Source organism: Gekko japonicus, unplaced genomic scaffold (genome assembly GCF_001447785.1).
Source record: "Gekko japonicus isolate JY-2015 unplaced genomic scaffold, Gekko_japonicus_V1.1 scaffold1131, whole genome shotgun sequence".
Taxonomy (NCBI): domain Eukaryota; kingdom Metazoa; phylum Chordata; class Lepidosauria; order Squamata; family Gekkonidae; genus Gekko; species Gekko japonicus.
Genome location: NW_015161986.1, coordinates 83,307 through 97,126, shown reverse-complemented (window position 1 = coordinate 97,126; position 13,820 = coordinate 83,307). Strand labels below are relative to the sequence as shown.

The following is a 13,820-nucleotide window of genomic DNA, read 5'->3' as shown; positions in this document are numbered from 1 at the left end:
AGTGGAGCTGCAAGGCCAGTGGCAGCCGGGATCGTTGAGGGCGGGGTGTGTGGCCTTATGACACACTTCCGGTGATGTCAGGGGGTGTGGCATATGCTAATGAGTTATGCTAATGAGTCCCCCTAGCTCTTTTTCTACGAAATGACCCCTGCTGCTACTGTCATGATTGAACTCTCCTGTTACTTATGTTTTATGTGTTTTTAATTACTTTAATACCCATAGAAATTTTAAAAGGCAACATATAAATCTTTTAAATGAATGAATCAATTGGGGTGTCTTGTTCGCCACATAGGACATTATCCTGAAGCGAGCTGCTGATATAGCAGAAGCCCTCTACAGCGTCCCAAGGAATCCTGGTCAGATCCCTGCTTTGTCAAGCTCACCTGCCCACAGTAGCATGATGGGCATCAATTCCTATGGTAGCCAATTAGGAGTCAGCATCTCAGAGTCAACTCAAGGGAACAATCAAGGTAAGGTTGTTGATAGAGATACAGAAAATACATCTTTTTGCCATAAAGATTAAAGTAGAGGGTGGGGGAAGGTTTTGGTTTGGTCTGATCACTACAATATATTAGCAGATAAAATACTTAAGTGATAACAGGATTTCCTGACTTAATAGGGTCTCTATGTCCTTTGTTGGAGTGGGATGCCCTTTCACAACTCTGCTTTCCTGCCTGGGACATTTGGAGCCATGTGCTCTGCCACATCTTTCTGCTGGGCTCTTTCCTCTCTGCTCATGGCACCCTGAAAACATTTGCATTAGTTGATCTGTGGGGAACAGTGGACTAGAAGACCAGGGCCCCAGTCACACGGGAGGATTTACCACGCGAGAGGGACGGATTGGGGGCGCATCAAGCGGGCGCGATCATACTGCAACATCTGGGAAGCGGAGCGCACCCGTCCCCGATCCGTCCCTTCTGGGCGAAAACCGCGCATCAAAAAGGTAGCACCAAAGCAGTACTACCTGCTGGTTGACGCGCAGCATGGGCGGGCATCTGATCACCTACGCACCCGTCTCCCCACAGCATCCGAGGCCCTGTCGAACTGCGCATGCGCGCACATGTGCAAAGGGCTTGCCTCCTCTCCTGTCCACGCCCCCCCCGGCATCTGATCATGCCGGGGAGCAACTGTGTGGCGGCTCAGGAGATCTGTATGATCCCGCAGCCACGCTTCTCTTTTGTTGCAGCTGTAAAAAGCTGCACTTCAGTCGCGCCTTTCCCCCCTGGTGTGACCGGAGCCCAGGTAGCCTTTTGTGCCGTTTAATCTCTGATTCAGAGGCTATTTGGACACTGGAATCTATTTACTGAGTACATTTCTGTCTTGCTCTTCCTTCAAGGAGCTCAGGCAGCATATCTGATCCCTTCCCCATTGTATCCTCACAACAATCCTGTGGAGTAAGTGAGGCTAATAGATGACAGCTGGCTCAAGGTCACCATGTGAGCTTCATGGTTGAATAAGGATTTGAACCCAGCCCTCTAAAAACATAGTCTGACACTGTAACCACTACATGTTCATTAGTACTCCTCCTTGTCCCATTAGTTTTATGGATTCTTGATTCTTGTGTATGTTGTTGAGGTCCATTCTCCCTCTGGGTTCTTCTGATCCATGGGGATACATGGATTACTCCCAGCCTGTATCTAGCCTTCCTGTACTGGCTGCCTGAAGAAAGTCTGCACACAGGCCTGTAGCCATGGGGATCATTTGGAGGCAGTGCCCCCCGCAGATGAGTGCTGGCCCTGGACGATTTTTTTCTAATACAAAAAAATTAAAATGTAAGATGTGAATGGAGTTTCCAAAATGACCCCAGGCACAGGCAGGGAAGCTTCAGTCTCATTTTCTTTTTTCCTGGCCAAAAAATAAATAGGTTTTTAAAAATGCAAAAAAAAAATTAAAATTAAACAAAATTGCAAAAATTAAACAAAATTGTCTGCATATGTTAAGTAAATGCATGGTGTTTTTTTTAATTTAAGAAAGTAGATTTATCCAACTTGTCCCCTCCTAAGAGGGCCCAACTTGGCTTATAGTCTGGTTAAGCTTTAAAAAAAGACATACATCAGCAAGTATAACAATTTATTTATGTATTTATTTATATTTATTTTGGGATTTATATCCCGCCTACCCAAACGGCTCAGGGCAGCTAACAAGCGGCAATCAATCAACAAGGAATCAAGGAGTGAATAAAAACTAGAGCCAATCTTTACAATATCCTACTACTGACAGATAGTAGATATCTCTCAGTTGCTGCTAGGTGCTGGTCAGTAGACCCAACAGCATGTTCAGTACTGGGATGATTGTCGGCTGCATATGGGAGAATGGAACAATGCAAATAGTTGTGAGAAGAATCAGATTGGTGTATTATCAGGCAATGTCACAAAGGCACAGAAGCCTATCCAACCCATTTCTGTATAACTTTCTCTTCTCTAGCTCTCCTGAATACAGGGATATGATGGGTGGTGGTAGTTTACCAAGAGAACAAAGCCAGCCTGTTACCTTCTTCTCCTTCTGAGTTTTCCAACAGTGTCTCTCCTGTCAGGGCCAGTGAAACAATTTAGAAAAAGGCCAACAGCAAGATGCACATGATTTCTCCCAGTCCTGTGGAATATTGCAATCAAAGATTGGCATTCCACTGAAAGCATTTTATGAACACGTAGTGCTGCCTTATACAGACTTAACTGGCTCAATATTGTCTCCATTTACTGGCAGGAGCTCTCCTGGAGCTCATGCAGAGAAAGCTCTCCCTCCACCACCACACACACACCTGCTACTTGAGATCCTTTTACTGGAGATGCCAGGGATTGTTTTCACCTTTGTGCAAAGCTTGCACTTCACCATTGAGCCACAACCTCATTAAAAAGCAGGCATGCAGTGACTCATTTCAGACTGGGACTGGCATGACATTTCTTCTGGGACAACCTGGAAGTAACTTCATGACTCAGTAGGAATCATCAGCAACTCTTTGGAAAAACCATAAAGTTCACAGTGATTCCTAGAGAAGACTGAGTTTTCTATGGAAGTTACTTCAATCCTGTCTAGGAATTGCCAAAAACATCTATGATTTCACCATAAAGTCTCCTGTGATTCCTAGAGAGATGGGACATCACTTCTGGCGAAACCTGGTGACATCACATCACCATCCTGGCACCCCCTTCTTTGTAATTTTTCTCCCAACACTGCTCTGGTAGCTGAGGGTGGAAAATCTCTCATCCCCACTGGAGTGCTGGCAACTTTGGCCTGGGGAGTGAGGTAGTTCCCAAAGACAAACTTAAAAATAGTGAAGTGTTTGAGGGTGGGGTTTTTTGTGGTAAATAACTGGTGTATCCAGAGCAAAATGTAGAATTCCTTTGTAAGTACAGAAACATCTTTGTAATTCTCAAAATTCAATATTCGTTAAGTATATGTTGTGTGAAGCTCACCATTTTACACATTCCAAAGCTTTATTTAAAAAAACAACACAAGCATTTCTGCAATAAAGAATCACCCTCCCACCAATTTCAGTTGAAATCATTTAGAAGGTACAGCCTTGACCACAGTTTACAGAAAATTTTTATGTTAATGTTAGAAGCATTAAAAACACAAGTGTGCTAATTTTTTCCAGCTCTTGAAACACCCTTTCAGAATTCTTTAAACAATCACATCTGATCAGCTCAATGTACACATGTTGTCAAACAAAGGCATAGTCATGTCAGCCAAGGAAACATGCTTAAGGGGGTGAGAACGGCAAGAGAGCTCATGCAGCAATCTTCTGTTTGGAGGGAGCTTTCCAGCCAGCACTCTGGACTTGGGTTGAGTGCCAGTGCATTGGAATTGAACCTTGAAAGGTCAAGCCTCTAGAGGCACCGGTAGTTACTCCCCTGAAGACACATGACTCCCTGATGGATGGTACAAGGGGGAAAGCAAATGATCCTGCTATAGCCACAAGGGGGCCTGTATGGGGAGGGGTTGGTATGTATTTAATTTGTATGCCAATCTCCAGAACCTGCTTGAAGTGCCTTACAACTAAAACAATAAAGACGAAATAAGCTGTCGAGTCACAGCTGACTTATGGTGACCCCATGGGCTTTTCAAGGCAAGGGGTGTTCCAAGGTGGTTTGCCATTGCCTGCCTCTCCCTACCAACCCTGGACTTCCTTGGTAGTCTGCCAGGGCCGACCCTGCTTAACTTCTGAGATCAGATGAGATCAGGCTTGCCTAGGCTATCCAGGTCATGGCTAAATAAATGTGGTGCTGGAAAGTACCATCAAGTCATGGCAGACATGGTGATCCCATAGCATTTTCAAAGCAAGAGACGTTCAGAGGTGATTTGCCATGGCCTGTCTCTGTGTCGTGACCCTGGATGTCCTTGGTGATCTCCCATCCAAGTACTAAGCAGGGCTAACCCTGCTTAGCTTCTGAGACCTGACAAGATCAGGCCAGCCTGGGCTATCCAGGTCAGGGATAGCCCTACGGAGAAGGGCAGGGTATAAATTTGAGCCCTACAGGGAAGGGCGGGGTATAAATTTAATAATAAATAAATAAAGGGACAATAATACAATTAAAACATGTCAGGGCATCAAGGCACATAAAACAAATAGAGCCACTTAAAATAATATGGATAAAACTGTCCTCAAGCTCAGAGTAGACCATAAAACAGCTAAAAGAAGATAAAATGCCTAAGTTAAAATGTGTTGGTTTAGTACCTAAAGGAAAGTAAGGTAGTCACTAAGAAAGCCTTGGGAGGGGGATATTCCAAAGGTGAGGTGCTACCACTGAAAATACCTTGTTTCTAGTTACCACCTGCCCCATTTCTGACAGGGGGCAAAAAGAGCAGTACTTAGGAGACAGATCTTCTGCCATGGTGTTTTTGCCTGAACACGAGACCATTCCATGACATTGGCAATGCAGTGATGTGACGTTGTGGCATTGTCGGTGACATCGCTGCAACGCCAGCCTACACTCCCCTTGCTGCTGGTAAACCCACCCCCTCCACCAGTTGGTAAGAGGAACCTGGCATACCACAGAGGAGAGCCATGTCTGCAACTCTAGGCCAGGATCCAGCAATACCCCCAAGCTATGATCATGCCCCTTCAAGGGGAGTCCAAACCAGATATGATGTTGGGAGATCAGCAGTTTGCTGCCCCAGTATGTCTACCTCCCACATAAATGGTTTTGGTTTCTGTCCTGGTTCCCCCCCCCCCAAAAAAAAATACCCCTGGGAACTGTCATTTGGTAAGGGTGCTAAATAGTCCTCTATTGGAGGGGGGTAGTTGGGAACTCTTAATGAATCGTGCTTTTTATAAATTGTAGTTGAGGCATCTGTCACAAAAAGTAAGGGACAAAGGGGAGTCCTTTGCCTCATATCATTGTAATGTTCCAGACTGAGCTCTGCTGTCTTCAGCCTCATACAACCACCAAACTCAGAATTCCTGAAGGTAGAAAAGGACACATCAGTTTGTAGTGAAGATATGCACCTAGTGAAAACATTTTAAGTGCATAACAAAACAACTGATTACTTGATGGATGGCTAAATCTGTCCCTAGAACCTACCTAGCTTTGAGGCTGGGCCTGTTCCAAGGAAAGATTTTGCACTCTACCATTTGTAGGATTTTGATTTCTGGTACTATGAGGCTCAATGTTAGGATGGTCCATTTCCTCTTTTCATCTCCTAACTCCTGAGGTCCAGAGATAACTCATTCCTATACTACCAAAAGCCCCAAGCAGGCACTTCTCTCTGGGACCCTATTTGCTGCAGCTGCCGTGCTCTGGTGGTAACCGTGCTTCCCCCCTCCCCCCCGCAGCCTCTTGCATTTCAATTCTGTAACGTGAACTCTCATGGAATCCAGGCTACTGAAGATTGTCTGGCTGAGAGAGCTCATCTTGCTGTCTGCATCCCCGGGCACTCAACTGATGTTTATTTCTTGTAGGTTATATCCGCAACACAAGCAGCATCTCCCCCCGAGGTTACTCTTCCAGCTCAACCCCTCAGCAGTCTAATTACAGCACCTCCAGTAACAGCATGAACGGCTACAGCAACGTCCCCATGTCTAACCTGGGTGTTCCCGGCTCGCCTGGATTCATTAATGGCTCTCCCACAGGATCACCCTATGGTTGTAAGTAGTCACCTTCGCCTCTACAGAACCAACCTTTGGTTCAACTGAAGCTGAAAGGCAATGTACTGGAAAATGCTGTCCCTTTCTGCAATGGCACACTGAAACATTGCAGGTCTGTAATCAGAAATTAAGCGAAAAGTTGCTATAGACTAGTGATATGTTAATATATTTTTATATTAATTCATTTTCATGGTTTTATACTATTTTATACTATTTACATGCAATTGTTGCAAAAAGAAATTCCTGTTAATTTTTACACATTATTGCTATAAAGTATTTTGTGGCAGTTTTGCATCTTTTTAAAAATTCTTATTTGTTCCTTATTTGTTTCGCATAATTTTTACTTCACCTTTTGCCATTTTACATACCATTTATACTCCATCAACACTAAAACAGGTATCAGTTTTAATTGCAATATTTTATCAAATATCATTAACCCAGTTGGGAAAATAGACAACCACAGTTTCATCCCAAGTTAGGAAAAAATCGTAAAAGAAATGTGAACTTTTGAAAATCCGGAAAAGTCATGAAATGCAGAAGAAACCGAAGGGGGGGGGGTCAGGAGAACACCACTGCTTCTGCCACCCCCTTGGATCTTTCTGACACGGGCAGCATAATAGCTAACATGCTATGTTCACATTCACATGGCAATGTTTTTCCATGTTCCTTCCATTGCTGCTGCAAGTGCAGAGGCATACACAGCAGTAACGGATCATCCACATAGTAAGTTTTCTGCACATAAACACTGCTAGGGACTTCTTAGATTAACACCAAAGGGTAGGATTTTATTAGAACACAACACTTATGACTGATTGATATGATTTGTGACTGATCTAATTATCTATTTAAACAATTGCCTGTTGAGCTGAGCAGTTTTGCACAAGGATGGATGTGTATAGTAGAACTCAATCAGGCTGTGTGAAGAAAAGCCAATTGCCCTGTAGTGCATGATTAACAATACAATGAAACAACTTGCTGAACATATGTGAATGGTTTGATGAACAGTCAAACTGTTTATCAAAAAATCAGCTCCCTTTTTGTGGCTAGAGAACAGGACGTGAACCAAACTGGTGGGTGTTCAAGCATCCCTGTATGTATCTCTGGGCTGAGCTTTGTAAAGGAGCCCCCCCCTTTACAGACCAGAATTGCTGAGGTTTAACTTTTTAGAGGGAGAGGGAGGTGAAGTGGATATGATCTTCTGAATTCTCCCCCATCCTGAAAATTACATCCTCTAAGATGTTTTAATCCCACAAGGGGAAAAAACCATGACCCTCCATAACATTTCCCCAGCAGGGGTAGAAACAAGTTGAAGATGACATTTGTGAGGGGACAGGACATGGGACAAGGCTTTAAAAGCCCCTCCTCCCCTCCAGTTCTCCAAGGGAATGACACCGCCAGAAGCTGCCAAAGGGCAAAAAAGTCATTCTTTAAAATAATCACATGATTATGCATAATGTGTAGTTCTGTTCTCAGGCAGCAGCATTTGCCAGAGTAATGGCTTGATCCTGTGTCCCTGCTCTATCCAGATAGGTAAGAGTTATTTGGAAGTCTTCCAGCAGACAGGAGGATTTGGCCCCAGGATGCAGTAACGTGGGGAAGGTGATTGTCATGCCCAGGATCTGCAGCAGAATTACCTTTTTTTCTGGGCAACTTTAAAGTGGTGGCATCTTATAAAATAAATCTAAATATTTTGGTCGCAAGCAAAAGATAAATGCTTCTAAAAAAGAGAATTTTCTGATAACGTTTTTCAAGGTGCTCCGGGAACACTCGCTTTCCCCCCACCCTTTCTTTCTTTTGGAAATAATATCTCTGAAAAGGCATTCAGTCCTTATCTCAGTTCATCCTACTAAGTTTCAGCTGGGATTTCCAAAGTAGTCCCAAATCATCAGGCACCCATCTCCCACTGGATGTCAAGTTCCTTTTTTCATTCCCTTGAAGAGGCTCCGGTTTTGTCTCAACGGAGAGTAGGATGAGCTGTGTCTTAACTGAGATGAACCTCCGTCTTGCGGCTTCCTTTGGAACGGAGCTGAGGAGGCATGGAGGGGAAGAAATATGATTCTAAAGCCCAGGTGGATTAAATATTAGGAGGACCAATAGCTTGATCACAGAGCACATGCTTTGTATGCAAAAGGTCCCAGGTTGAATCCCCAAGTAACTGTTGAGAAAGCACTTCCTCATTCTGAGTCCTGGAGGAGCTTCTGCCAGAGAGACTAGGCAGTGCTGGGGAAGATGGATCAGTGTTTTGTGACTTCACCTCCTGATGTTTTCATTAATATTAAAAAGCAGCTGAGGGGTTATTTGGGTAATTAAGCCCTGGAGCTGGGGGCTAAACCCCCACCCCTTGATGTGATACTGGAGGAGGTGGGTTTACCCTTCTATTCTGCATCCTTTCTCTGATAGAAATGTAATTTTTTTTTAAAAAAAATCATTTTCCTGACATGTTCAAGAAGACTCTTTTTATCCTCCCTATTTTCTTGGGGAGATTGCTCAGTTTTGTTTATATACGTTAACACAAATATATTAATAACAAACAAACATTATTATTCCCGTGACTTGTCCACAATCCAACCCATCAATAAACTTTGAGCAGTTCTCAAGGAGGGCCAGCTCTGTGCACAAACCTGAAAGCTGCCCATTTCCTAACACTTCACTAAGCCAAGTTGGAAGGAGGAGGAGGAGGAGTTGAATTTATACCCTGCCCGTCACTCAGAGTCTTAGAGGGGCTTACAATCTCCTTCCCTTTTTAATCAAATCAAACCAGGCTCATAGCCAGGATTTTGTCATTTGGGGGCCTTTAAATAAGTTGGGGGCAATGACGTCAGTTGTGGAAGCAAGCTATGCTTGGAGAAGGGGTAGTGGCACCGGGGGCCTGGGCTAGATAAAAGTTTGGGGCCTTGGTATGACGTCAGGGGGCCAGGCCCCAAAATGCCCCACTGTAGCGATGGGCCTGAATCAAAATAGTCACAAAGTTTAGCAACATCCCTGACAGAAACCCCATCCCCCAGAGCTTCAGTTAGCCACAACAGGAGAAAGACTCAGATACAGTATGGGTGCTTGAATATCTCTGTCTCTCTCTCTCTCCCCCCCCCCTTCAACTGCTGCTGGCAGTTGGAGGGATGTTTCTCAGGGAAATGATGTAGTGGGGAAGGATTTAATCTCCCCCTTATCCCTTCCTAGTGCCACAGTCCCAGCCCAAGTGAGAACTTCTTTAATGACTTCTTCTTAAGATTCAGGAAAAGATCAGGAGAACTAATCAAAGATCTCTCGCATAACATGTCAATTGGCCTTCAGTCACTACACAACATGAGCTCAAATATGAGGCTATCTTATAATGGGCCAGACCACTGGCCTGTCTCATTCAGTATTGTTCACTCTGATTGGCTGCAGCTCTTTCCCAGCCTGGGATGGCAGAGGAACAGTTTGCTCGAGAGTCACCTCAGTCTGTGTCCAGGCTGGTATTTTCAAGATGGTCATTATTCACTACTGACAATGCTGAGTTGTTTTCATGAAATCTCTCCAGCCCACATTTCACAATGAAAACATCTCGACAGGCTTTTAAAGTTTTTTTTTTTTAAATAACTTGCCTGTTTGAAAGAATCACCCTCCAAGAAAGAAATCTGAAACTTCTATTGCTTGTGCACTGAGAGTTTAAAAATGGCCAAACAGATGTTTGGAGGATTTTTTTAAAAAAACAACTTACATACTCCACTTCCTGGCTAAGTTATGTGTGCCAAGTTTCAGCTCCAGGGAAAAAGACAGAAATTTTTACAGTTGAGTTATAAACCTCTGACAATAAGGGTTTACAATGAGATGCTGACAGACCCCCTTTTAAAAAAAAATAGGGAAATGTTCCCTTCTCTGCAGAGAATATGTGCGGAGTAAAATGCAGCTGTGAATGCGTGGGCATGGCATTGTGAAAGCGTGCACAAAGAGTGTAATACCCAAGTAGAGCACAAAACAAACTTCCAGGCTTCCTTACTTTTTGGATCACATCTTATAGCTTCTGAGAACTGCTTCAAAAAATTGCTGTCTGAAACCCCAGTGTCCAAATTGGCTCAGTGGCCACATGCAGTCTGTTCCCAGTATTTTTGAACCTGCTCCATAACCCTCCCCAGCCAGTATGCATAGAGGGATGTGCCATTGCTTCACTGCCTTTTTATGTTCACATTAATAAAAGAGTGCAGCATGAATGGGGCTTGTTTGAAAGAGATTTGTTCGTATCTGACAGTGTTCCATTAATAAGTACACATCTTTTCTTATTCCAGGATAGTTGTTCTAGAATAAATAGTATTAAATACCACTACCTGATTGATTGTTCAAGTTTGTATCCCACCTTTTAAAAGCTCACAACAGTTCACAGAGAGGTAAATTTTCTACAGATTTTAAAGCCATGCTTTTTCCTGGCTGTTTGTTACCAGGGGAGAAACAATCCAGAAACTAAGAAAATTTATGATATATAGAATGCTTACTTTTTCATCTGAACTTGTTTTACTATGGACCATTCATATCTTTGTTAGCATATAAAATTATACTAATTGGCATATGTACAAAAGTTAAAAGTATAAATGCCTTCACTTTTTAAAGCCAGAGAGACAACTGCAAAGTGCTGCAGGCTATCAAGGCAATCCTGTAAAAGGATTCTCTATTCTAACCCCAATCATGTCAGTGGACTTATATCAAAGAAACTCTGCATAGGAGTGCACTGTATGCCACGTTTAACTTTGTTCTTGCCACTTAAGAGGTAGGAAAAAATAAAAGCTGAAAATATAAATAATATATTTTGTAGTAAACAAAAGGACATTTCTTATTTGGGCTTAGAAACAGTTTTCTGTATGGTCCTAGTGTCGAGGACTGTCAGCATATCTGAATACTGAGTTAACAAAACTGAAAACTCTTCAATAGTATTTTATCATTGTACACACATTATACCATTTCAATAGTGAACAAAACTGGGCACATTTTAACAATAAACATACCCTTAAAATTTGTTGTATATATCTACAGAGATCTTGCATGAAAATCCCCATGCTATGCAATTCTTAGAAAGCATTTACAATGAGTGAAGCATTATTTTCCAAAGGAGAAGCTATTTCACACAATTTTTATGTCCCCCACAAAATTCCAGTTTTTCCTTTGGACTTATTAATGAATATTTTCAGGTGTGTTTGTTTATTTTTCTGGGTCTTCACATTCCTAGGGTTATCCCATCTTCTCCTCACAATCACCCTGCAAGGTAGGCTAGGTTGAAAGATAGTGACTGGTTCAGGTCATCCAGTAAGTTTCAGGAATAAACAGGGATTTGAAGTCAGGGTGTCCTCTGCTCAAGGCTGTCCAGTGTACCCCATTAGCACTCAGTAGTCATGATCAATAATGTGGCTTATTTTTCCTAATCCATAACCATACAATAAACCACCCAACTCCATACAGCCATTGAGATTATTGGGTTCCTAAAAAGCCAAAAACTTAGCAAGCTGGTTTGAGGTACAAAAAAAATTTGTTTTGCACAAGGGATTATTCTGGATGTCTCACTCCTGGAATCTGACTTGAAAACCCCTATTGTAAAGGTGTGATTGTTTTGTGCCATTTTCTCTTTTCTCACACCAAATTTACTCCCTAAAATGTACACATTTTTCAACATTATTTGAGCATCAATAAATTCCTGTTATAACACTAGATGCAGACTATAACATACATTGTATATTTAAATGCCATGGGTTGGATCTAGCAACAGATTTCTACTAATCAAAGAAGACGTGTGCATTCAGCTATATTCGAGGTAAAAAAATAGCCCTCTTTGGGGGCCCATAGAATTGAACCCCCGGATCAGCCTTTTTGAGGAGAGGCACTAGCAGCTATGCTGCAAATTTCGCTATAATGGTTCCTGTAGGATATAATGGAGCTGAAAAAATTGAGATTTCAATAAATAAATAAATAAATAAATCCAAGATCCGAATACCATACCAGTATTGGGATTTGGGAGTATCAGAAAATACCATATATATACCTGAACCCAATGTACCTGAACCCAAAAAAATACTGACTTTTTTGTACACCTCTAGAAATCACTGCCAGATCTAAGCCATATAAAACACCCATAAGAACCATACAAGCAAACACAATACAAAGAACTCTACATCACTCACAACAAAAAGCAGAGACCCAGAATTATTGACAAAAATGTAATGAACATAAAAAGAAACAAAGTGGTGCTGCCACACTGAAAGCAAAGAGCTGTTGCTCAGAGCGGGTACACCCTAACGAAATGGTTTGCAATGTGGGCTAGAACCAGGAAACCAGAGGGTGGTCAAAGGAGAGGGGAGAAGAACTGCACAGCCTTTCTGATCCCTTCTATCCTGAAAGTTCTGTTTATGCTAATTCTTTCCCTGCCTCAGTGATGTCTTCAAGTCCAACAGTCGGCTCCTCCAGCACTTCCTCCATCCTTCCGTTCTCGTCCTCCGTCTTTCCTGCTGTCAAACAGAAGAGTGCCTTTGCTCCCGTTATCCGACCCCAAGGGTCTCCTTCCCCAGCTTGTTCCACTGGCAATGGAAATGGGTTTAGAGGTAAGAGAAAAAAATCCACCTTCTGGCCTACCCCAAGACTTTGCCTTGTAGGTGAATTCCAGAGCTTATAACAAGAGACTGTGTTGGTGGGAAGCCTACAAGATCCTAACAAGACTTGTGGTGCCTTTGTTGTATGGAAGCCAGCCCAAGCCCTTGCTGAATGACAGCTACATTGAGAAATGTTGCAGGAGCTTTAAAATTAGAGTGGGTGGGCTAGTTATTTATAAATGGAAGGAAGAAGCGAAAATCAAAGTTTGCCCAAGAGAAGTCTTCAAAATCAGGTGATATCCTTTTGTATATTTCAAGTTGTGATTCTTCTTTTTTTGCATCTACATCCAATCCTGCTATATTTAAAAAGTGGGATATGTAGCAGTTTCAGTTATATTGGCAATCACTTCTCAAAATATTAAGATTTTTTTCCAAAGGATTTTTTAAAAATTTCCTTGTCAGAGAGCTTGCACATATCTTTTTAAATGCCCTTGAAAATCAGGGCATTTCTCACATAGCCACAGTGCAAAGTGCTCATGCTTTGCATTTCCCCATGCTATATTTGCTAAAGGTCAAACCACACATTATATTGTCGACGGGTTCACCACGGGGACTAGCTGCAAGTCCGCTAGAGTCTGGCTGCAAGTCCCCGTGGCAAACTCATTGACAACATAACACATAGTTTGGCCCTGAGTTTCTCTGCAAACAGGAAAGAACTGAAGCAGCGCTTCAATTTATTAATTTTTTCAACAAAAGCAGCAGTAGAAGTAGATACAACACCATACTCAGCTGCCATGAGGCAGGTTTGCACTTGTACGTTGGGTACATGGGGTCATGAGTTGGACACATCTAGATCTATATGCTCCACAAGCACCTTGTTCACTTGTCTGTTTGCCCAGCTGTAAAACACTATTTCAGTGTCAATCCTATCAAGAACAAAGAAATCAACAAAAGTAGTCACATAAGGTATTACAGTTTTTAACTGGATGAAGAGTCTGTTCCTTTGATCCAGGGAATTTTTGAACTCTGTTTCTAGGAAAGAGTAGGAGATTCCACTGATAAGCCAATGCTGCAGTCAGAGTGTCATACTAGAGCTACGGTCACACACACTAAATAATCCACTTTCAATCACTTTGAGTGCACTTTCCAACTGGACTTTTACTGTGTGAACTGGCAAAATCCAGTTG

At 42.5% G+C, this 13,820-nt stretch overlaps 1 protein-coding gene across 1 annotated transcript in view; it reads left to right on the top strand.

Moving 5' to 3' along the window:
* EBF2 (early B-cell factor 2) overlaps window positions 1–13,820 on the top strand; it is a 326,760-nt gene that overhangs the window by 301,666 nt on the left and 11,274 nt on the right. Inside the window, exons 13-15 of the mRNA XM_015429806.1 lie at window positions 293–470; window positions 5,900–6,085; window positions 12,478–12,645. Coding sequence (XP_015285292.1) covers window positions 293–470; window positions 5,900–6,085; window positions 12,478–12,645 — 532 coding nt within the window. The remainder of the gene's footprint in view (window positions 1–292; window positions 471–5,899; window positions 6,086–12,477; window positions 12,646–13,820) is intronic.